The 25,697-nt window shown below is 42.1% G+C and overlaps 1 protein-coding gene across 11 annotated transcripts in view; it reads right to left on the bottom strand.

Moving 5' to 3' along the window:
- The window catches only part of tnk2b (tyrosine kinase, non-receptor, 2b), a 64,800-nt gene that overhangs the window by 10,805 nt on the left and 28,298 nt on the right, over nt 1-25,697 (bottom strand). For 3 of the 11 annotated variants that reach the window (XM_046051637.1, XM_046051638.1, XM_046051632.1), the window contains exons 3-11: nt 21,803-22,021; nt 9,251-9,428; nt 7,694-7,764; nt 3,193-3,462; nt 2,800-2,952; nt 2,082-2,245; nt 908-1,027; nt 446-572; nt 180-326 (exon numbers count right to left, since the gene is read on the bottom strand). In XM_046051637.1, coding sequence (XP_045907593.1) covers nt 180-326; nt 446-572; nt 908-1,027; nt 2,082-2,245; nt 2,800-2,952; nt 3,193-3,462; nt 7,694-7,764; nt 9,251-9,428; nt 21,803-21,883 — 1,311 coding nt within the window. In that variant the 5' untranslated portion in view covers nt 21,884-22,021. Of the gene's footprint in view, nt 1-179; nt 327-445; nt 573-907; nt 1,028-2,081; nt 2,246-2,799; nt 2,953-3,192; nt 3,463-7,693; nt 7,771-9,250; nt 9,429-12,496; nt 12,986-21,802; nt 22,022-25,697 lie in introns of those variants that run through there. The other 8 variants (XM_046051628.1, XM_046051633.1, XM_046051636.1 and 5 more) reach the window with 5 other exon arrangements.

Genomic DNA, 25,697 nt, shown 5'->3' with positions numbered 1-25,697 from the left:
GATGAATTGGTGAGGGAACACTTGTCTATCTGTACCAGATATATTAAGATCATCATTAAGTTTCTTCTGCTTAGTGGAAATGGAGAGTTTAGGATTACACAGTATCCTTAAAAAAACCCTCACATATAGCAGCCTGGATATACACCTTTGGCTACCCAAATTGCTGCAGGCTCCCCTACCTCAAGCAGGAACTCCCGCAGGGCAACAAAGGTAGGTCTGTCCTCTGATTTCTGAGCCCAACACTGCAGCATGACGTTATAGATGTCCTGCGGGCAGTCTTCAGGCTTAGGGAGGCGTTCACCTTCTTTGTCAATCTTGTGTAGGATCTAGGATTTTTTCCCAGAAAGGAGAAAAATCAGATTAGATGTGAATAAATGTGACTAGTTTTGTGGGTCTGCCTGAGTTTTTGGTTACATACTGTATATGTTTTTCTGTGTGTGTTTACCTGGCTCCCATTAAGGCCCAGCCAAGGCTCCTGGCCATGTGTGAACATCTCCCAGAGAGTGACTCCAAACATCCATGTGTCTGTGGCATGGGAGAACGTTCTGGTCTTCAGACTCTCTGGGGCGCACCTGCAGCAGCACAGGTAACAAATTTAAAATGGGCTACATTAAATCAGTTATCTGCAAGTCTGTCCAACGATAATGCTTACTTTGGGCAGAGAATGTATTGTAAATAATCTTAACAGTAGAAAGAAATATAGATTGATAGCTAGCTGCTTGGCTGACAGACTTTGGCAAAGAAACTCCAAAAAACACAGAAAGCAGTGTTTTATAAGAATTATCAGCATGGCTGGAATGTAGCTGTGACCGATCAGATCTCTCTGGAAACTTTCTGCAAAAAAATAAATCAGGTTCCCATCCTAACCCCTAAAACCGCTCGTATCCATCCCTGTACGGACACCCACCATGCAAAGGGGACCTTTCGATGCTCCTGCATGACATAGTGCTCATGGTTGTTAGGCAGTGCTCTCATCAGGCCAAAGTCACCGATCTTCACTCTGTGAGCTGAGGCCAGCAGGATGTTTCTACAGACAAGATGGTCACATAATTAACATCTTTCTGTACATTTTTAATCTAAACAATGCAGTGCAAAATAGTTATTTGGGGAATTGTGTTGCATCTGTTATCATCATATAATCTTATAACTATAATTTAAAATTATTGGAATTTGATTTTAACTCTAGTTTAAAGTTCCGCTTAGGCAGCATACTACTGATGCCATAAACACACTCATAAATTCACAGATGTTCACAAAACTCTCCACATACAGAAGCAAAGATGAGGAAGAATGAATCTGTAATGGTTTTTATAAATTTTTTTTTTTCGCTTGACAATTTGTTGAGAGGAGAAAGAATTTGAGCTAAAATATGAGATAAAATAATATATGTAACCCTAACAGAAGATAAACTAAACCGGATTTAAGAGGTGCATCTTACTAGATCAACCAAAAACAGGGGTAGTTGTAATAGTCAATCTTCAGCAACACACAGAATTGATGCGTAAATTATATGAAATATAGTCCATGTGCCATACAACTACAGTAGACTTTGCATGGTGTCAGCAGTGTCCTATTTTGAATGCATCCAGAACCTACTTCAGCCTTTAACTGAAGGAACAGACTGATAGGTTAGAAAATCAACATAACATTAAATTCAACAGATCCAGCATTTAAAACCACAGCTTGTAAAATTTGCTTAGTGTTTGGATACTGTAACAGCCATGTGTAGTCATTAGCATTTTATCACAGTTTTAACTGGGAAAATGACTCATTTTTACAAGCCATTACAATTTTCTCAAGCATCTACATTGTGTCAACAGTTAAGTGAAAGTGACGAATTTGACCAAGACTAAGAACTTAGACCACCCAGTACAGCCAGCCAACCAGTTACTCATTGTGCTAATGGGCCAAGTCTCCCTATAATGGTCTGTAAATGTCTGGGTGGAGAAGAAGGAGAAGCAATATAAATAATTCAAGACAGAGAATGTGAAGACTACACCCTCTTTAAAAAATAGGTACTGGCCTTTTTATAGTGGCTAAAACTTATGAAGTCCACCTCAGAAAGTTCTCTGTTCTCGTACCTGGCTGCCAGGTCCCTGTGGATGAACCGCCTCTGCTCCAGATAGGCCATGCCACAGGCCACCTGCACAGCATACTGACACAGGGTGTGGATCAACACTGGGCCCTGTGGACGGACACATCGCAGACGCTCCAGCAGAGAACCCAGAGGAGCCAGCTCAGTCACCTTCAGAACACACAGAGAGGAGGGGGTGAAAAGGGGAACGTGGGAGCAAAAAGGAATAGATGATGTAGATGAGAAAGAGAGGTGTGAAGTGCCAAGTGAGAATATGAGGAAGAAATATATAGAAGAAAAAGGAGAATATAATGAGAAAAACAGAAGAAATTTTGGTAATTGGTAATCCATGTTCCAAAAACCATTTGGCAATATGAATGAAAAACATGCCAGAGGAAATAACTAGAGGGTAACAAATGTGAAATGTCAGCCCTTATTTTAGTCCTCCATCCACTTTCTCCCCTCCCTTCCTGTCTCCCTTTTTTACTCCATCGCTTTCTCCGGTCATGACAAACGCTGATTTCAAAAGGTCACAAAGCAACCTGAGAGAGTGCACGAGAGCGACAGAGAGTGCAGTTTGTGTTTGCTGAAGTATGTGTGGGTGTATGTGAGAGTACAGGGAAGTCAAGAGAAAGCTAGAGTATATCAGTGACTAATGTACACCTGGGCATATATATGTGTTTATCTGTCCTCCCTGTGTGTGTGCGTTTCTGTGTATCCACTACCATCTTCATTGGGTGTGTGAGCACCACACCGTAGAGGCGAATGAGGTTCTGGTGGTCCAGGGAGTGCATAGCGTTGACCTCACAGATGAAGTCCTCCAGAGCATCGGGCTGGCTGAGCACATCTGTCTTCAGACACTTCACAGCTACATTCAGCTGGAAACAAGGACAAAGATTTCAAATATAACAGTTGCAAATGTACTCTGTTCAGTACACAGATTCTTGGGCCTGCTTTTATTTATTCCTTCATCAGCACAAAATGCAAACAAACACACAATTTTTGAGAACTATCATAGTGTGGCCGTGACCTAGTTCTTCTTCTTTAACACATATCCTCAACATACAGGAGTTTACATTTATTTAGTTCTCTTAAAAAGAAAGTACGGGTCTCCTCACCACCTTCCCGGCAGGCGTCAGCCATTCTCCTCTCTTCACTACGCCAAAGGAGCCGTCCCCCAGCTTCTCAAACAGCGTCAGATCCTTCTCTGGGATGAGGCAGGTCAGGGTCTGCTGTTGCCCGTCAAGAGGAGCATCACCACTGGACTGTGTGGCCAGGACTCCCTCCCCCAGGCCCAAAGGAGGTGTGGGAGACAGCTTACGAAAGGAGGAGGCCGGATGGCCCTGCTGGGGGAAGTCTCCTCCGTCGGGACGCTTAGCGCTAAACACCTAGAGAGGAACACATGAAGAAAAAGGACAAATGAAGCTGGCTATGAAACGAGGCAAACAAAAAGGGACTACTGGACACATATAGAGAGAAAGAACACCCCGCCTGTTCGGTCCGGTGTGTGTGTGTGTGTAGGAGAAATATGTGGTGAAATAGTGTCTAAAAGATGATTTATGTCGATATGATAAGACCAAAGTAACATCTTTGCTGCAATAAAAATGAGATGAATACCACTGCTTATAAACAATAGTATCAACCCCAATCTGGGATGAACATATAAAAGTGTCTTCAACTGCCCAGGATGTTGAAAAGTCTGACAAAGGGCTTTGAGTTTCATCTTACACCTTTATTAGTAAATGAGCTATCTGCCTTTGCTCTCAGGAGACACTTGGCTGGAGACTGTGGGCGGAGATGGAGGGAAGACACCAGACACTCATTTCAGTTATGACCTCCATCCTCCACTCTTTTCCATCTCTGTCAGCCTCACAGAAAACTAGTTTTCACTTTATTTTCTTTCTCTCTCGTCTGCTCTCCCCCTACTCTCCCCTCTTACACACAGGAGTGACCCACTCACCCACTGTGGCAGGCCTGCACCACGAGATGAAAGTATCAGGCAGTGATAACAGGTTTACATCGTCTTGTTCACTTTGTGATGTTAGCAACAGTGAGACGACAGAGGAGGTTTACACTGGAAATCACTTTGATTGAAGATAACTTTGATTTTAATCAACCTTCTGGCACTAGACTGGCGCAGGTAAAAAAAAACTTGCAGACCAATGACCATGCACCATATTGGCCCTATGTGTTGTTACAATTTTTATGGAAGTGCACGTCTGCTTTGGCGAGCCCCTCTACATACCTACAGAGCCAATAAATCCACTGCAGGTGCTGAAGCTTCAAAGTATAATTCAGCATAAACACTGAGCCTCGTCATCCTTACTTCTTCCTACTGTCCTTTTGTAAAAGCATTTCGAGTCATGTGTTGTACAGTACGTCTGACTTGTGTGGTGTGAGCGTAATTGTTAAGCGAGCAGAGTCAAGTTAAGGCCAGCATCCAGCAGTCAGAAAAGGGGAATCAACTAACCATTATACAGTGGTCCCTAAGCTCTAATCTGAGGACATAAGGAGCCTCGCTGCCACCAACACACACACATACACACACACAGTATTCAACAAAAACTGATGGATATGCTGTCAGTAAGCAACTATGGATATGTACCAAAACAAGCACACACACACACAAACGCATACACTTATCTTTATGGGAGAGACATGTCCTGCCTCTGGGCTTAAGCACTGACAACACAGCAGGAATGTTCGTGAGCTGCTAGGAAGTACTCATTAGGAAGCCCTATTAGATTAAGTGACCTGAATGTTTTTGTGTGCATATATATGTGTGTATTTGTGTGAGTCCTTAAGAGCTTTCCATTCCCCTAAATTTGAACCCATACAATGTGTGTGCTGTGTAGAACCATTAAGAGAAACCTTTGTTTAGAAGCCCAAAATAAAAATGCACAGACACGGGTGCTGCATATCAAATAATTAATATACACCAATTAACATGTCACATACCACATGCACATGTGTTTTTCATAGGTAGAGCAATCTTTAAATCTAAGCATTGTTTCATTCCAAAAAAGTTGATGAAACCAATGTGAGCTCATTACTGGCTGAAGGTCAGTACTCAGAAACAGTATCGTCAGTGAAAAAGATGTGTCAATGAATCCTCAGTGCCAAACATATTTGACTGGCCAGATATAAACAGTAGCAAGCGGTGTGTGGTTTCACATTCACACTGGACCAGACATGACATAATGCTGCAGACCTTTTTAAAAACACCACATCTCTGTGGTCACAGTGTGGTAAGTGGGTTTCAAATAGGAGGCTCGACATTCAAAAGATTCTGACTATGGCAGTGCGCGTGCGCGCGCACACACCGGGGGCTGAGAAGGCAGATTACTCTAGCTGAGGATGGTGCCAGAGGGGGCAACAGACAGGTGTAATTATAGATGGCAAACACCATCCTCTGGGCACCACGACTTCCACTTACAACAGCCAACACACACACACACACACACACACACACACACACACACACAGAGACTGATCAGTACTGCTTCACACACTTCATTGCTCTGAGCCTTGTGTGTGTAGGTGTATCAGAGTTTGTAATGAGCTTGTGTATGAGGTATCTTTAATCGTTCAGACTTTATTTAAAGAAAGTGAATAAGTCACATTCATATGTGCTTCTGTCGCTTTAAGAAAGAAACCTTGCTTCATGAAAACAACATTTCTATGAATGCAGCATGCTCTGAATCTGTCTGTCACCAACTCTTGTGACTTGACTTGTGTGTGAGTGTCTTTATGTGGACGTGCTTATCCTCATGTGTGTGGGTCAAGCTGTCTTGTTCTCTTGAGGAATGTTCCCTACAGATGTCTATGCATCTGTACCTACCTACAGTATATCTATCAGAAGTTTTTTTTCTTTTAAAAAGATGTCACAGAACCAATCACTGAGACCTCCTCCATAATCACCATAGACACACACATACAGCACAGTATGGTCTGTAGCAGTAACAGAATAAATTGCCCAAACGGGCTCAGTAAGACCGTAAGCTTCTGTCACACAAAAGACCTTGACATTATGTTAACACAATGTGACCATTCACCAGAGCTGTAGACTTGAGACTTGGACTTGAGTATCAAAAATGAGGTCTTGAAACTCAACCTGGGAATTGTCTGCAGTGAGACTCGAATTACTTGAAGTCAAAAAGCTGAGGAGACTTCACTTGGTGACCCATAAATATTGAAACATGCAATATTGTTTAGTTTTGCCTTTTGGAGCTCAAACTGCCAAATTGTCATGAATAATTAACGACACAATCAGGTTGCGTGTAGCGTCTCCATAATCTAATGCACACTTTCAGTTACAGCTGCTGGCACCAGAACAAAACGGTAATAAAAAGAACTGAGACGCACAAATCATTTATTTATGTCTAGGTCCTACTTTCAGTTATTAAAAAGTTTTACGCATTCAGCACTGGTATCACCACAAACAGTGCTCTACATTATTAGTGGTCATTGCCTTAAAAATTAACTGAACTGATACTGAATTGTTCTTAAAATGTGTTTACAAATGTGCTAAGAAATGTTATACTGGTAAGAGCTGCTAGTTAAACTCAACTTCCAGTTAAGCATATTTCACTAGTAAAGCAGTTTTAAGTCTGCACTGCATTGCTTATTATTGTTTGTATGTATTAATGTCACATTCAGGATCAGCACTGAAACTAGTTTTAATGTGACTGAGCAGAGATGTGCTAAGATCAAACCCAGAAACACTACAATGTTCCAAACAGAGAAACTCATCAGGGGGTTCACAATTGCACCTTTGTTGTGAGTGTTCTCATTTGCCTGTTTGACACATACAGATCCATTGCTTGCAACTAGACGTTACATGCCCCTTGTCCACTAAGAAGATTTGGAGTGATTTTTGCCATCATGCCTTTTATGTAACTACCTGTCTCAATTGTGTCCTGAGTTCTCTGTGCGCTGTTTCTGTCTGCCTGTCTGTTAATTGTTAGTTCTTGTTCTCTGCGTGTGTTATGTCTGTTCTCCCAGTAATCTGCCTGCCTGCCAGTCTCTCTGTTCTCCCCTGCTGTCTCTCTGCCTGCCTGTCTCGTTAGTTCTGATCCCTGTCACCTGTTTGCTCTCCCGCCCTGCTCGTTTACCTGAGTATAAATGTTTGTCAGTTCTGTTCAGTCTCTACAGTGTCATCATTGTATGTTGAGTGTCCTGTACTCCTGTGAGTTTTCTTCTGTGGATTTTTGGAGTTTCTTCCTGTTGTGGCTTTATGTGTTTCACTGCATGGACTCAGCCCTATTGGACTTACCTTGAGTAAGTCCAATAGGCCCCAGCATCAAACTAAGACATTACTATAGTAAAGGCTGCATTTTCGAAGATCTGTCAATGTTGGATCGTACTCTTTGTCACATAAAAAAATATGACACAAATTCAGCAAGGTGTTGCAAAATGTGATCATGTCATCTGTACAGGTGGAAACTGTGGTCTGAGTGTAAAGTTTCTACCATGTATTGTTCATAAGTTATTATGTTCACATGAATGTGTCCACACTGTGACAGACAGACAGACAGACTGACGCCACTGTGGAGACATAATGTCAAGCATACCATGTACCATAATAAGCGTGGGTGTGTGTCTGTCTATGTCTGTCACCTTGCTCATCCAGGACTTGCGCTTGCACATGGCTTTCCTCCTCTTCACAGCCTCCCACAGTCGTCTCTGTCCTGTATCAAAAGAATGAAAGGAAAAAAGAGAAATGTGATGTTCAGCAGTAAACACAAAAGGATGAAGACTGCAGCTGCTTCTTCTCATAGCACCAGGAAGGATCTGAGTTACAGAAGACGTACTGCATTGAATTCCAAGTTATCTCCCATAATTAGAAGAAAAGGGGCGAAAATATGGAGGATGCATACATACTATATCTGAGAAGAGACTGGAGACAAAGTATGAAATGAAAAAAACATCAAACACACACAGGATAACAGATCGAGAGCCTGTAGAACACTGAGCGTGAGTGTAGGAGAAAGATGTGAATGAATGTATGAGCAGGAGAAATGGGTGTAATTAGCATTAAGCGGCTCGGTAGCCAAGGCCCTGAGGGCTTCAATAACTGGATTTAAAACATTACCGCTGCCCTCCCCGTCACACACACCGCAGACAAAAGACTTGGCACTTCAGTGTCCCTTCCTAATGCCTAATTACCAGTTCTGCCTTTAAAATTCTATTAGGGGTGTTAGTGATGGAGGATTTGCTCCAGCTATGCTGAGAGTGAGCCAAATGACACACTGCCATTACTGCAGACAAAAATAATATGTCAGGCTATATACTGTATATACGTAAAATACCCCTTTATATAGTCATACATCAGCTAAGAGAAAATTGGAAGGACACTATTAAGTAAATTATGTATTTCAGGCAGAGTACCCCTAAATCGGGAAAAACTGTCATCTAATCAGTGAAAAGAAAAGATGAGGAGACACATGCTGCCCAGTTATGATTGTTGAAGAAGGGGAAATAGGAGCAAACAGTGAAAACAAGCCAGACAGTTAGACACTAGCATGCTTGGCAGCTTCCAAAATTAACTCTCTGAACTGCCAAATGGAATTTTACCACCTAAAGGTGCTAAATCTGCCTTATGTGACTTGAAGAAACAACCAAGCCACCGTTAAAGATTACTACCATCTGTCTGGTGTTCATTTTCAGTCTTAAATAAGATGATAAGTCAAAACAAGACTAAGGGTCTAAAGCCACACTTGTGACTCTGTAATGGAGTACATATGAAGAGTGTTGCTTTGAGCTAAAGTAAATGCTAACGGCAACGTCTACAGTCTTTGGTCAACATGCTAACTCTCTCACAGTGAAAATGCTAACATGCTGCTCTTAGCAGGTATAATGATAACCATGTTCACCAACTTAGTTTAATCTGATAGCAAGCCATTTGCTAATTAACACTAAGCACAAAGTACAACTAAGGCTGATGGGAATGCCATTCGCTTTGAAGGTATTTAGACATAAACTTAAATATTGGGCAAAGTGTTATTGTACCAAGACTTTATTCAGGATCCCTGCAAAATTTAACTAGAATTAGGCCTTTTGGTAGACTAGACACACATGTTCAAAAACGCATACTGTGCAAACAAATTCTAATATTTTTCTACAACAAACACTGCACACACACACACACACACACACACACACACAGTTTCTCACCAGGTCGACCCATGCCGATCTTCTCCAGGTCTTCGTTCTTGACATAGTCGAAGTGTGACAGCCGCGTGACATTCAGGTCATCTCGGATCCGCAGGAAGTACTGCTGCAGCTGCACCTCCATTAGCAGCTCCAGCAGCCATTCTGTGCCTTCCTCACACTGCATGCTACTGCCCAGCTTCTGCAAAACACACACAAAGAATACAGGAAACTGAGTTCAGAACATTTAACATTCAGTATTCTTTCAACATTTTTCTCAGTGCTAGGTCTCAGACCTGCCAAATACACCCAATACACCCAGAAAGTCACCGCGCAACAATCAAACCATTTATTTCCGTAAAACAAAAAGAGGAAACTGAGCTCAGATTCATTGTGTGCTTGACAGTATTTGCTTACAGAACACTAAAATACCTGCTTAGATGTTCAGATATTTACATCAGGGTCCACATACCTAAAGGGTAATTATAAATATGCGAATACTGTCAAAACACACACACATTTGGGCACAAACACGCACACAGCAGACTGGGTTGCTCAAATAGACAATACATAACAAAGACATGAAGAGCAAGGGGTCAAATATAGTAGGAGCTGCTTGTCAGTGGGCCAAAGAATTATTAAAATAATAAAATACAGATCCTGTGTCATTATGGTGTCACTATACCGCTTAGTCTGCAATGTATCTTCTTTAAAATATTCAAATGACAACAAAAGAGATCAATAAATACTCTGGAAAACGATGGAAGTATTTTGGGAAGATTCATGAGATGACTGAAGCACATCTGGTGTCCATAAGTGTAAGTGAAGTGTAAACTGTTATGCGTCAAATGCACATATATTATACACTACAGAAGATAAACGGGAGACTCCTAAACAATCTGACCACAATATATATACTACATCCCTCAATGAGACACTGAGCCATCAATCTTCAACATCAAAACACAACACTCCATCTTAAAACATCATCCATCACTGTCTACTTAACATAAACAAGCTGAAATTAACACAAAATCAGCTTTAATGCTGAAGGGCTTCTTCAAGGTGCAATTATTCAAAGTGATGGAGTTAAATTTAGAATAAAGGCAGTGGAAAAGATGAACCACTACAAGAGTCATCTACTCTTCCATCACACCGGCTCACACTGGTCCACAGTATTATTTCCAGTCTCAATGGGGAAGTGAACCTGCAAACCAAAATTCCCAATCTGCAGAGATTTATAGGAGATCTTTAGGAGGGATGCTAGGGGTCACTCCACTTTGCAGTAATTGGACTCTGTGAATGAGAACTTCCTGTGCAAGCAGTGCCAAGGTTTCAAGGTCCGGAGGAAAGTGTCAGAGGAGTCACGGCTTCCTCTCTGTCATTTAAACATCTTAATGTGCTTGGTTAGAGGTCATTTCCTATTGCTTAATGACTGTCTCACTCAAACACACACATTTAACACTGGGTTTTGAAAATAATTTGCGAGCAACCCCAAAACACTGATAATATGTATCTCCCATGCCTTTTCAATGGAAAGATTCAAATAAGTGAGTCGTCCTGTACTTTCCATAAATTTCTGATGTGAGATCTGACTGATCCGAATCTGCTGGGAGAGCTCGATCCCCAATGATTATGCCAGATGTTCGTATCCTGATACAATTCATCACGATGCACATAAAAGTGGGTCAGCTGATATCTCTTTAGCAATGTCCAAACTTGCAGCTTTGGCTCTCCAAGTCAGAGGGAGTCCACTTTTAACAGCTCAACTGAAAATAGTCCTAGCTTCTTTTCTGTTAAAAAGCACACTGCAAGACCGGTCTTTGATGTTAGCTTGAAGAGTGAAGCAGGAACATGGGAGATCCACTTTATAGAGATGCAGGCTATACTGAATGCCTGCCGTGCCTGTGGCTTTAGGATTAACTACAGCTGCAGTCATTTGAATCCATTTTCATGTTTTGCATTTTGCTGTATCATGCCTGACCCTTACCCTGAGAAAGACGATACAGCGTCCTGTTTGGCCAGTCCACTACTGCGCTAAGCTGCAGTTCACGCTATTAAGAGTTTACAGCAAACGTTTTCCCTGGAAACATTTAAACAGACCTACTTTTTTTCTTTTGCTTCCATGTATAAAGCACAACATACTCATATGTGGGGCATATTATAACCTTTATCCTCCACAATGCAGCCCCCAGTCTGATCTTCCCTGGCGATCAACATGTAAGTGTTATTTCTCTGGACGGTGCCAAAGACGTAAGTCAGCTTCCTCTTGGGCCTTTTTCCATGTAAGTGTCATATCTGAGGCATGAGGGGTCAAAATAAAGGTGCTTAAGACATATCAGATTTCTTTTTCGACTTGCTAATTCATATACGCAACTCATTAAACAAGCACATATATATAATATTTTACATTTTTTTTAGAGACTGGTGCTGCACAGCAAAGAGTTATCATACATTCAGGTTGTCTGTGTATGAATCTAACAAAGACAGACCGTCTCTAACTGACACTGTTAATAGTCGTGCAATGTTGTAATATTTAGGAGCTGTTCTTATATGTATATAAAACATCAGGTGCTTTTCTTGACATCTCCTATAATGGGACGAAGAGGAAGATGCTCAGGGCTCATCTTGAGTCATATCTCTAACTCCCCACAATCTTAAACATCTGTGTGTTTTTAAAAGGAACATTGAATGTTACAAAATAAGGACCACCACCCAACTAGGATTTAGTTTCAAATAAACCATTAAGAGGTTACATTTACTGCTCGACAATACGGTGAACAAAATAAAAAAGAAAGAGACAAGTATGCCACAGAGTGGGGAAAGAGAGATGTACGAATTCAGATGCAGAGAAACAAATGCCTGCTGAGAAATGCCTCTGGACTGAACTCATTCCTCATGGTGGTGGAGAAAGGAACACACACACATGCGCACACGCACACACACACACACACACACACACACACCTCCTGGCTTAAGCCATGTCCTGTATCAGATCTGTTCTGCTCCAACATCCTGCTGCAATAACAACAACCCTCCCAGAGGACTGCCTCAATCCAGCTGGAGTCCACACACACATTTACACACACACACACATACACACACACACACACACACACTGACCTCTACCATACCATATTCATGATGCAAACACTATATTCAAACATCTGGGTAGACCAGATGATCCTGATTATAGTTACAACTATTCATGCCATATTTCCAAATAATGAAATCCCTCAGTGGACCATGGAGGACAGATACCAGACTTACTCGGTATACGTGAAAGTGTGCCAGGAAGGGGAATGACTTTTTCAGCTTGTCAAAGCGCCGCATCCTGAATTCCTTCGTCTGGATGAGTGTAGGTGCAGAAAAACTGTACGTGCGCGTTTAAATAGCCAGAGGTGGCTGCTCGTCCTTTAAACCACAACCAGAGCCACAGTCCTCCCAGTCTGACGTCCCCGGTCTCTGAGGGAATTCTAAGAAACGCACGCACTCCTCGGATCCAGACCCGCAGCTCTGAACCCGAGAGGGGGAAGAAAAGCTTCCTACGATCCTGTAAGCAAATCTACAACATTCCATGGCGGGGCAATCGTCCTGTAAGCCCCCTCTTTAGCTTCAACTCCCTCAAGAAGGCAAAGAGGCATTAATGTAGCACTTCAGTGTGCAAAAGAGAGCTTAAGCTGTCTTATAATATGTGGGAGGAGAAAAGGCTGTAGACTGATTAAGAGCTGCAGTTTGTAGCAGAAAAAGCAGCCCAGCTCTCCCCTGTGCCCAGTCCAGCCATGTGTCCTCCTCACACAGCGGTGAGCCAAACTTGCAGAACTTCACAAAGTCACTCCTCCTTCCTCCCTTCCTTTCACCCTCCCTACCTCTCTCTCTCTCTCTCTGACACACACACAGACTGCCTCTCTCTCTCTCTCTCAGACACACACACAGACTGCCTCTCTCTCTCTCTCTCTCTCTCAGACACACACGCAGACTGCCTCTCTCTTTTTCTCTCTCTCTGTCTTTGCGTGTGCAGCTACTGTCTGTTTGCTGTTCCATCCTTCCATCGAGCATGGGGCTAAAAATAGGAGCGACATCTCCCCGATTCAAACGCTTGCCAGTCGGGCAGGCAGCAGAGGCGCGACAGCCAAAGCGAGTGAGCATCTCTGGTTTCACATTTTAGTGTGCAACAAGACATCTGGGTGGTTTCTGAAAACAATAATTGTGTGTTTGTTGAGTTTGTTCTGTATGCTGAGCCTGTATCATCTCTTTCTCCCTTTGTTGTCTTTTCCCTTCTTCTCCCACTTTCTCCCCTATGTAACCCTTTTTCCCTCATCCTCCTGCAGTACTTTTCCCTGTTCCACTCCTGACCCTATCTTTCTGGACCCCCCAGCCCCACCCCGCAGTCAGTTAGACGGTCCGTGCAGAGCAGAGCAGTGCGTGGTGCAGAGGACAGAGGCTTCATGGTATTCGGCCCAGAGGAACATTTGAACCAGGGCCAAAGGGTCACATTCAACTGCAGGATGGAGAGCTTGTTTCCTGTGATGCAACCCCCCAAACGCACACACACGCACACACACACACACACACACCCACCACTCACCACTTCTTCCCCTTCTCCACTGCTCAATCTCTTCTTATATCCCTGCGTGCTTATCTTAGAATTCACCACGGTGGGCAAATTTCAATTTTGGGGATTTTAGTTTGACTTTCACTGAAAACACTGGCTTTGATTGAACTTGTGATACTCTTGTGGTACACACTGTGTATGAGGACTGTCACAAAATACGTGACTGATCTTAAAACAAGGCATGGGAATATTTACGTGAAGATCTTACTCCTATACAAATGATTTAATTTTTTCACTAGTTGCCAGGGCATTGCATAGGTATCAGCTTAACAACACCAGAAGCTTCCTTCAAGGACAAAACACACAGCTGGAGCTAAAAAGATTAGTCAACTGATTAGCTGATCAACAGCAAATTAATTTACAACCATTTTTTTCCCCAAATCACTTTTTTATTGGGTGTTTATATTTCAGATACATTTCACTTGTGCATTCAAAACTCATTTTCACGGTTGTTACAACTGTGCATGTAGAAAGTCATTGGGGAATTAAAGTAATAGGGACAATGGCAACATCTAAATAAACTAATAAACAGACAGAATAAAGAAATATTTAAATACAAACAAAGTACTGAGTTGACCCCATAATACCTCCCATCCTTTATTTAATATTGAAAATAGTTGTTAGTTGCAGCGCAACACACAACTGCACAATAAAAGCATATGTTTAAAAGGAAGCAGTAGCTTTGCAGACTGAATCCACTTATCTACTGTATAAACAATCACTGGTGAGTGTAAATCACAAAGGCAGCAGATGTCCCTGTCAGTGGGTGACTAATACTTTAAGTTACAGCTGAATATAAAAGCAAATTATCTGAATAAGACCTGCCCAGGCCACCTGACTTCTGTCACCTCCCCCTCTTCTTCTCGGTCTCAGCGACATCTATTCTGGCTTTTACCACTGCAGCATGACAGTCCTAACCAAACCTCACCCTTCTCCTCCCTATCCCTCACTCCTTCATTAATCCCTTCTCTTTCACTCTGCTCCCCCTCTCTCCGTCTCGTCTCCCTCCCTCCCCAGGGTCTGGCCAACCCATTGCATTTTCTTCTTTATTTGGTGCTGCCTTTTATTTCCTGCCTCTAATCCTCCAAAAATGTTATCTCTCTCCCCCTTCGCTGACTATAAACAAACCCTTTCCAGCTGCTTTTCAGACCCTCAGTAGCAGCGAGCCCCCTTTCATTTTGTCTCTTGCCAGACAATATTACGCTATTGGTTTTCTAATTTCACAGGTTTTTACTCTCTCTGCCCTCTGCTTTTTTTTGTTCTTTGCTAGTTAATCAATCTATTCAGCATTTGACTTGGCTTTTGGCTTTCCACTTTGGATCTTTCCCCCCTCCCCATCTCATTCACCGGCACTCTGCTATGCTTTTAATTAGGGCGCTTTGTGTTTACTAAGGGAAGTAAGAGAGGTGAACAGACGGTGGAGGTGGGAAAGGAAATAGAACACAACAACAAAACAGGGATGTTGTCATAAAATGTCTGACTTTAATCTCAGACAGGACATTTCTGAAGAGCATGTGGTGCTGTGTGCTACGGTTTTGTTTATGAGTATGCTGGTGTGTTAGTTTGTGCCATTCACAACAAAACTAGTTATCAGATTTTCTATGAAGCTGAATCAGGAACAGTCATTCAAAAAAGAGCTTAAGAATGCATGTTAAGATTTGAATGTATAATTTCTCAAAACATCTGTTAGGAGATCACAAGCAACTTATAGTTATGATCTAAGAACATTGCATACATTTGACCTATTTATCTAAATTTAACACTTTAATCAAAATGTCATTATAAACATGACAGTAACAGTCATTAACCTAGATTCATTTATCTCTTTTGCCCTAGTTCGTTGGAGTAAAAAACTAATTTTAGTCTGGAAAAAAGACCTTGTAAAAATCTACCTCAGTGATATAAAGTTGCAGACGTATCAAGGAACAAAAATGGATCTGTGTCAGGTGACAATATATTTTATTACTGTACATGGGCTAGGAAACTACGTCTTCATTAAAGACTGCACCTGTGTAACGCTATATGCAACCAATGCAATGCATGTGAAAAACTCCCAATGAAATACAGTATGTAACTAAATAAATCCTCCATTATCAGAGAAACCAGATAAAATAGATTCCAGGAAACATTTGTGGCAAAAGACATACATCAGTTTTACAAAACTGGATAGAATGTCATGTTGATGACATCCATATTGAAGGACACTTACTGCTACAATCAATGCTCTAACATTCCCTCACGTGCAGTATGCTGCAGTGCCGACACGCTTCCTAAAAAAGTTCCACAGCCACCTTCTTGTGCTTTCATAAATGTTTTATGAGAAATATTTCAGGGGGCTAGCATGCCCACTGTCCTTTCTTTCAAGAGTCCAGCCATCAGTTGTTTCCTTCTCACAATCAGACAGATGCAGAGGAGACGTCATGAATCTGTCTCTAAATCATCTAGAACACGGGATATGACATGACAGGAGGGGTAGAAAGACCCTTCCCCGCCCTCTTTGCAACCATACATAAACACTCAGAGCCTGGAAACACAACTCCCAGAAGTGAATTATGCCAGTAATAGCATAAAAATTCCCTGAAGACCACATAATTTCTGCTGAGAGCTCTTTTAAACCTTAAGATTGTTAATGTGCTTCACGAAGGAATGGGTCACAGTAAAGTCAACTTTGTAGAAAAATAACGTTTGCTTAAGTATAGGAACAGTTATGTAAATCACATGGCTATGAAACAGATGATTTAAAATAGCCCACATTCCTTAAAATCAGCAGCTGGACAAAGAGCCAGTAACTGATCGCTGAACTTCTGCACTGCTCTGAACACAAGCTAAAATAAGCCTTTTCCAGTATGAACATGCAATGGAGGAATAACTGATTCTCAGCTACACAGGTAGGTGTGTTCAGGTCAGGGCTCATCTACATTGCTGACAGTAATGGAGCAGGAAACGGCACTTTAAATAACTTAAGACAGATCATGGGCAGGAAAAAAGGAGGAAACATGATGGTGGCAGTGGAAGGTATATTTAGTGAAGCACGGAGCTGAATGCATGACAGTGCAGTTTACTGATCAGTGCATGCAGAGCATCAGATACGCAAGTTACACTGATGCTTGGTAGTTTTAAATGAGTGGAAGGAATGTGTCACAGTGCCGTCAGCTGCCACCAGACTAAGAAGATTAGACCAGGTCGATTAATGGTCAGCAGACCTGTAGCTCCACTGTGATACCACTAGGTAGCGCCAATCTTATACATTAGTATAAGTTGGGTGGATGAGTAATCTTTAGGTGCACAGGATGTGTTGCCCCTCCTCATACCATTTAATTTTACCTCAATTTTGTCATCAGTCGATGTTCATTTACAAGTTAAACAGTGACGCATTGTCTCATACATCATGCTGTTTGTATTTATCAGTACATTCGAGTTCTTGGCTGCCTTATTTTCTGTCTTGTTTGTTTCCTGTCAGAGCTCAAGCGTTGACCTACCTCCTACACATACTATAGGTGGAGTAATCATTATCAGGATTTGTGGAAAAGCTCAGCACTTAAGTCATGACCTCATGTGTGTTATTTAAAAATAATCCAGTTTTTAAATGTACAGCTGGGGAACTATATACAGTTCACATCTTACACACTGGTCCTTTAATGTTATCCCTTCACTTTGGTATAATGTGCCCCAGTCCCCCCTTTTCTCTTAATTGTCTGGCCAGAGAGGTATAAATGTTCCTCTTTTTCTCTTTGTTGAGCACACTGAGATGAGTTTGAGTTTGTTTACACACACGCTTCCTTTCGTTTTTGGAGTATCCTGGTTATGTGCTGCATAATAACAACACTATCCATAAAATCTGCATATGCATGCTAGCTGAAGTACGACAGAATCCAGGATACTCTGACATGTAAACATCCAGCTGGCTAGTCTTTCTCTGCCATGCTAGGAGGTGTGTCTTTAACTCAGCTTATGTAGTATATAATGATGAACATGTTGAAATAAAAGGGAAGTCTGGCTTCAGATGCAGATCATAAATTGTACCGTTGCTCTTGTTTTCCATTAAGCATTTATCAGATAGAGAAGCCAACAGAGCTGTAAAAGCAGCAGAGTTTAAATGGCCAGAAAGCAAACTGTTTTCTTTTTCAATTATTGAGGTAACTCAGTCGGCTGAGTGGCTGAGATGTTCAGGAATCAAGGCGCACCTGCACGCAGACACCAGATGCCAGAAACAAATTATAAAAGCCTGGATAAGACTCAAAACTATAAATGTCCTCATTGTTTGTGACTCTAGCTCGGTCTTTGAGGAAGAGCTCTGTTACTTTGCCCAGTTAATTGTTATGTATATGTATTACAATTCAAGAAAAGTGGTTTGTTTTTCATGAACGTTTGAAATTTGGGTAGATCAAACTATGTGACTTGCTTGGTCCCTTACACTTGTGAATCAAGCAGCTACTGTGGGCCTGCCCAGCTGCTCCTATCTGGCCTTCATCTCTGTCTCTCTTTCTTTCCATCCCTCTCTTGTGTGTACCCACAAACTCACACACAGTAGTATGACTCACTGGCAAATGGAATATGAAAAGGATGCTAATACCGTGAAGCCCAAGTTAAATGACTGCCCGTGGAGATTGTATTATCATCAATTGACATCAAGTTAGTGGTTTGCTGGCTAATAACATTAAGAAGAACAAAGCGCTGTGTGAGGTCTGCATTATGTCCTGAGTACTGCAACACACACACACACACATAGAGCTTGATTCTGTAATATGATGCTCACTGTACACAGACACAGGCACGCAGGGGCATGCACTCACATCGGCTGGATTCACACTGACGTGCAGTGTTGGGAATTAAGATAGCTTAGTGGATACGGGTGGACGCACTGCCAGTGCATTTGTAAAATAAGTCGCAACCTTTTGGTGGCAAAACATCAATCTGCAGTTTGGTGTCGGGTGCCAAAAACTGGCAGAGCACAATGAAGAAGTAGTAGAACAAACATCATTAATCCCTCTTACAACTGTGCAAGCAAAATATCTACACACACACACACACACACACATATATAGAGGATGCCTCTGACGGAAGCCTGCATGCACAGACAGACAGAGATGCGTCATTCCTGATCTCACAGATAGTAACCCTCTGCCAAAGTCTGGCTTTTACGTTCTTCTTAAATCCCTTCACCGTCCACAGCACCTCATCATTTACAAAGTCTGAAGCGGAGAGGCATTATTTGGTGGTGGGCGTCGACGTTGGGAAAGGACCCACTGTGGGAATGAAAACAGCTTTGGATACAAACAGACTGCTTCCAGGCCAACACAGAACATATGTGTCCCCTTTTGGTAGCTTGGCCTAATATGCATAATGCCAGACTACCAAAACAACCCCCACTAATACTTCCTAACGTCGCCTCCACCCAAAAAACACCCATCCTAAGCCATCTCTTCTTTATCTGCTAAAGCTGGTTAAGAGGCGAAAGGTTGGTGTTAGTGAAAAATGTCTGTCAAACGTCATGATTGACCTCCTACCGACAGCCAGCAGTGTGTGAGCTATAAAAGCAGAACAGTGAGTTTCACAATGAGAGAAATGGAGAATATTTATTGTTACCAATTTAAAAAATACAGCAGATACCCAACAGTGCTGGTTGAAGCTCTAATACACTCATGCTCAAATCAGATCTATGTATTAAGGATTAAATGGTTGCTCTGATAAAACAATGTGTATTCGTATTTGAGAGTTTGTCACCCTTCCCTCTCTCTCGTCTTCTTTCTCTCTGTCTCGGAGTTTCTAATGGAGATGGCTGCATGCAGTGTGTTGGTGTTGTGTGTGTTTAAACCAGAAAACCGCTGTATTCAGCACAAAGCTGCAGCTGTAGAAAGAGAGTGATCTGATTCAGCCCCCAGCAAACCGGACAGCTGCAGTGTCCGCCGGATTAACCCTGCTGAACTAGCACACAGACCCTGAACGCCGCACACAAGTCCACATTCACGATATTGAAACTGTTGCACAGATCTACACATTCCTCCACCCATCCATTGTTTTATACCTGCTTATCCTGTGCAGGGTTGTGGAGGGCTGGAGTCTATCCCAGTGCACACTGAGGGCTAGGTTTCGTTTGAAATCATTTGATCCTGGTGCCGAGTTTTGGTACCAGTTTTTCTTGAACCCCCTGTTCTTGTTAAATGAAAAAAGGGGGTTCTCTGAACACAAGCTGCCATAAAAGAACTTTGCCTACTTAAAAAAACTTTTAAAATAAATAAAACATAAAACGCGGGATATTCTAAGTTTAATCAGAAAAAAATATGACAGTTGTCTATATTCAGTGCTACGGACACATTTTGGTCGGCACCAAAGAGTAGTGAGGTAAGGATTATATATCGTTATTGTGCATGTAAGGCCACACAGGTTATTATTGTTTTCAAATGTCTACATCATATGAATAAACATACTCACACACAACCAGCCACTCCATTTTCACTTCAGCATTTTCAGGAATCTTGTGCAAACCAAGCAAAAAGAACATTTTACATTATAACCCATACTAGATTTTTGCCAATAGTAATTTTTTTTTCCATAAACACAATCTTGATATGGATCCCTTACATTTGTTTTTGTTTTTTATTGTGGCCAAGAAATGCTCCGATTGGAACATTTTACAGTTGAAAAATCAGCTTGTCTGCGGTCTTTAGTGGACAAACATTGTCATAAATGGTGACACGGTTTATAAATGACCTCAAACCTAGTATGGCATATTTCTGTATTGCAATTTCTTGTTATCTATTCACCAACATACACCGATACGAAATATCTGCATTAACAGGCTGAAATATTGGCCTGTCCAATTTACTGTACTGACACGTGTACATTTTTCGAATCCAGCCAGGAACCTTTTTGTATGTCATCCTTCTCTCTACATACTGTTGCATATCTGCAACAGTATGCTTCCAAATAAAGATTTTAAAAAGGGAAAAACAATGACAGCCTAGTGGCAATGGCACAGGCCCGTCAGTACATCACAGGGTTTTGTGAAAGGAGGTGGGGGTTTGTGGAAGAGGTGGGAGGGTATAAAATGTCCTACTTTGCCTGTCACCGAGCTCATGCAACAGCACTTCATCAATGACCTCATGGTTCTGCATTCAATAACCGTGCACACACACAGACGCTGGCCTTGTGTGGGGGCGAAAAGTGCTGTGAGTGGCATACACGAGTATGGTGGTGGTTGAGGAAGGTGATCGTGACATACGAGTGTAAAAGAGCTGCTTTCTGTGCGACAGAGTGCTTCTAGAGAGCTGTGAGACGGACCCATATTTGCACATTAGGTTGTTTTAAAAACAGACATTTTGTCTTGGCTCTGTTTTATTCAGGTGTCTCAGTAAGCCATGGCAGTGTGACCGTGACTCATCATGCATAATACCAGGACCCTGAAACTGAAGCAGCTAAATGTATTTCAGCCATTGTTTATTTTATTATTTACACATGTGCTTTTTCTACTGTGACATATCAAAATGTCTTCTGTGAAAAAGACCTATCTTCACAGATTATTAACAAAATAAATGATAACTAATTAGTCAGGTGCTACCCCATTACACCACTATTAACACGCAAAATAACCTTAAAAACACACTAAAATGTCACGAAACATCCCTGACCATCCAAAATCACATCTGCACACACGATAAAGTTGCAACTCTGTTGCTTAAGTTACTGCCACATAGACATATATTTTCTGCAACAAAAGATGCATATTACAGTACTGCACAGAGAACTATAATCTCTTGTTATTGCAATCTGAAATGTATTTTCAGCTCAGTGAGAAATCCACCTCACTCTAAAGCCACCACAACACCCTTTCATTTCTCTTTAACAGGATTCATAACACGTGCTGAAATTGCTGCTCACTGCTTATCTGTCATCCATGTTTGTCTGAACTGAAGCTGTGTGGCAGGATCACTATTATAATCAAGGAAACTGTAGAGGTCTACCTCTTCGTCATCGCTGGGCAGGCGTTGGTAGTCAGGCTCTGACGTCTCCTGCAGCCTCTGGTATTCTGCCGTCTCCCCCATGGTGGGGCTCCGACACCCGGCCGGTACCTGCCAGGGGCTATGTGTCCTTAAATTCCTCAAATAGCCACAGCTCCAGTCAGTGAGCAACCCACTCCCTTAGTCAGTCAGTTGGTCAGTCAGCTCGCTTCGAGGTCTGTGCTGTCATTTAGGAAGACAAGTACAGTATTTTGCATGTCATTCACAGCACAGCATTATTTCAGATAGCTGAGCACAATATTTCTAATCATTCCTATTAACTATGCTGTATACCTCCAGTGATCCCACCTTCATTGTCTCCCTCACTTAGGTAGCGTCAGCTTTCCCTGAAAATGGCCGGACAATGAGTATCTCATGTTCACACAGTGATAACAGGGCAGCGTTCACTAACTGACCAGTCTGTAAAAACACAGGCGCTTATCTTTATGGAAATAAGTCATTCCTCTGGCACGCAGCAGACAGTAAGTCTTGATGCAGAATGAACATAGTCCCTAAGAAAAATAGAAGACAATCTGCTTTTTTAAAAGATGTACAGTTTGTCCCTTTCACATGCAGGTGGCTTAAATCTTCAGGAAGCATCCGAGGTGTGAAACTGATCATTAATGATCGTTATTGTCCCCCTTGATAAGGAAATCCCATGTGTAGAAGCTGCTGCAGTCAGGATGGAGCGCTGGGAGGATGCAGCCAAGGTGTGGCACTGGAGGTGACAAATCCGGCAGGCTCTATTTCTGTCGTCCCATCTCACGCCACGGTAATCACCTCTACCCTCAATCTCTCTCTCGCTCTACCTCGCTCATCTCTGCCGTCACTGTCTCTTTCTCTATCTCTCTCCGGCTGCTCTTGTTCGCCCTGCCTTAGGGCTGATGCATGCTCTTCAAATCCAATGATGCCCCCCTCTCTCTCCCTGTTTCTATTTCTGTGCCCCAGGCATCACTCCGGCCAGCTTACCTCCTCTCGCTCATTGCCAGGAGTGAAGTATCACAGCAGCGTAAGGGAGAGCTGATTTTCTTTATTTTTCACCTGTTTTATTTCATCCTTCCTTTGTACGCTTCTATTTTTTTCCCCTTGAGTAGCTGTCCAATCGGACTAGCAGCTCAGCTCTGACGATCAGGATTTTAACGCTGCTTTGTTCTAAATGGACTTCCTGATTGCTCGGTGGATGCCTAATCCCTCGCTGGTAATGTTTTCCCTCTCCTCTCCTCCTTTCAGTCCATCACCCTCTAACCCCCTGTCCGCACTCCTCCATTTTTTTCCCATTTCAGCCCCGGCTCAATAATTTGGTGAGTGGTCGCCTCCTCTATTACCGTGTCAGTATTAACCAATCCCACCTCGTCCCTGCTCTCCTGTGCTCTGTAGTCACGGCAATCTAGTCAGAGGTGGTCCTGATAGAAGTAGCCAATGACAACGAGGCCGGCCGACAGGGGAGGGAGGAGAGACGGTAGCAAGAGGTGGGGGGAGCCCTAATGAGGAGAGTTAATCCTCCCTCTGAGAGGGAGAAAAACACAGCCATGCTGCTTTGTCTTGTGTATGTGCGCGTGTGTGTTTGTATATATGTGTGTTAAAAGCACCTCTCCACTATAGGGAGGGTATCCAGGCCATCTGGATCCTTGCTGAGTGGACATCTGGATGGAGGGGAAAATAGAATAAAAGAACAGTGTGTGTGTGTGTGTGTGTGTGTGTGTGTGTTGTGAAAGACCTCCTGGTCTTCTCCAAGTGGTAGTGTGACAAGCACAATTGCAGTCCAAGCCCTGATGCCACTTAATGACAGCTCGTGCTAGCTGACTCACACGTCTTCCTTCACCCCTCTCTCCAAGTCACTCACTCTTTATTCTTCCCTCTTTCCATCCTACACTTTTCTCTCCTCTAATGTTTTTTGTAGCTTCCCTCTTGTTCCATACCACTCCTTTCTTTTCCCCCTCTCTGATTACATTCCAGTCCTGTTGATGTCCTCGGGCCGGTTATTCGCAGCCCGCTGAGCAACATTCGCCTTTTGCTCTCATTCCTCCGCCTCTCCTCTGCTCTGTTGTTGAATCTGCTGAATCTGGAGGCCGGCTGTCACACGTGAGCGACATGCAACATTGCGCAGTAAATACACAAACATGCACTTGGCACATGTGTACGCATCAACAAACAAACATTTCTACATACTGAAACACTGTGCCTGCATGCAGACACAATACAAAGCAACAAAGAGGCCTGTATTTCTGCATTTAGCACTGGACATAATTATATCTGTATATGTCTTGAAGGCATTGCCAGCAATCACAATCAAATCCCCTTTGCATGAACCAGTGCCCCCTCCTTTTCTCTTTTTTTATGGATATGGCTTTGTGTTCTGGTCTCTGGGGTGTACTGTTCTGTTGTTCCCCTCCCTCTCTTACAACTGAATTGCAAATCAATGATCCTTATTGGTCAGGCTTGCCACTGGGGCAGCCTATAAGATCTCCACTCTAGTAGAAACTGAATGAACATCCATGGCAGTCTCAACAAACAAGGACGCATACCACTTGTTTGTCTCAGTCCAGCAGGTTAACTGACAGTCCCTCTGACAATGAGAGCTGTCATCCCACGTAGAACAAAAGCAGAAACACTGCAGCTTAGTATCCTTTTCACACTAAATTAAAATTAAGTTAATAAAGAAGATGTAGGGGAGAGACAGAAAGACAAGAGAAGAGACATCCTGTCCGATTGAGGCCATGATAAATGGAGCAGGGCTGAGCTTGGTGTCATATGGGGACGCGGCTTTCCACCGCCTCCCCCTAACGTGCTCCATTATAGACTGTATGGCACTTTGGTAAGACTAGTGCAAAGCTGACTAGTATGAAAATATTCATGTGATCATACAATTTGTTTTCTTGCATTCTTGCTATGCAATATGTGGTTAAAAAAAGTTATGAAAAAGAAGAATTGCAAAGACAAAGACAATGTGTCTGACACCATTTTTCTGGAATAAAACTAATGTTCTGTAGGAGGAAAATACTGATTATGTGGATATTATGGATTCTCAAGAAGTATGTTGATGTGTTCCTGACTCAGTGAGTTCCCATATTTTGTATATCTTGCATAGCGTCCTTACATATTTTGCACAAGGAGTTGTCTATACTACATTTCTGCTCAGATAGGATGCCTTTCACTATTCTATCCTTCAGAAGTCAACTCAATACACTTATACTATACTATAGAAACTCTTTCCACAATTTCTTGGCCAGAAATTCTGATATATTTATTAATGTACTGTATTAATATAATATTTAATCTTTTTAATTGAGTCTGCCTTGGACTCAAAATGTGAAAATATTCAAGTGTTCAAAGTATTTTGAAATAAACTGTTTACAAGAGCTGCAACTATTAATCAATGAATAGAAGTTTCTTAAATGTGACTAGTTTCTTTACTCCTCTGACAGTTAACTGAATATCTTTGGGTTGTGTACAAAACAAGACATTTAAAGATGTTCTCTTGGTCTTTGGGAAACACAGATTAACTTGACAATTTTGTAGATTTTGTAGAACAAACAACTAATCAATCAATCAATCAATCAAATCAGAGACAGATTTGTCTACAATGGAAATAATCATTAGTTGCAGCCCTGTATATAAAATATGAAATTTGGAAAATGTGTATTTGTATGTCATTACCTTCTGCTTTAAATAATTTGTTTATTAGTGAGCTAAATATAAACATGTTAGTTATCAATAGGAATGTGTCATTTTTATAGAGCTGATGCAAAGACGTGAGCAAACTTTCTTTTTTTCTTAGTCATATATGTTATATTCTTAGTCAAACACGGCATCAAAATTTCCCAGTAACATCAACTGTTCAGAGAGCACCACCATTCAC

Source organism: Micropterus dolomieu, linkage group LG06 (assembly GCF_021292245.1).
Source record: "Micropterus dolomieu isolate WLL.071019.BEF.003 ecotype Adirondacks linkage group LG06, ASM2129224v1, whole genome shotgun sequence".
In the NCBI taxonomy this organism is placed as follows: Eukaryota; Metazoa; Chordata; class Actinopteri; order Centrarchiformes; family Centrarchidae; genus Micropterus; species Micropterus dolomieu.
Note: the sequence above shows the minus strand (reverse complement) of the source record. Positions and strands in the feature narration are given on the sequence as shown.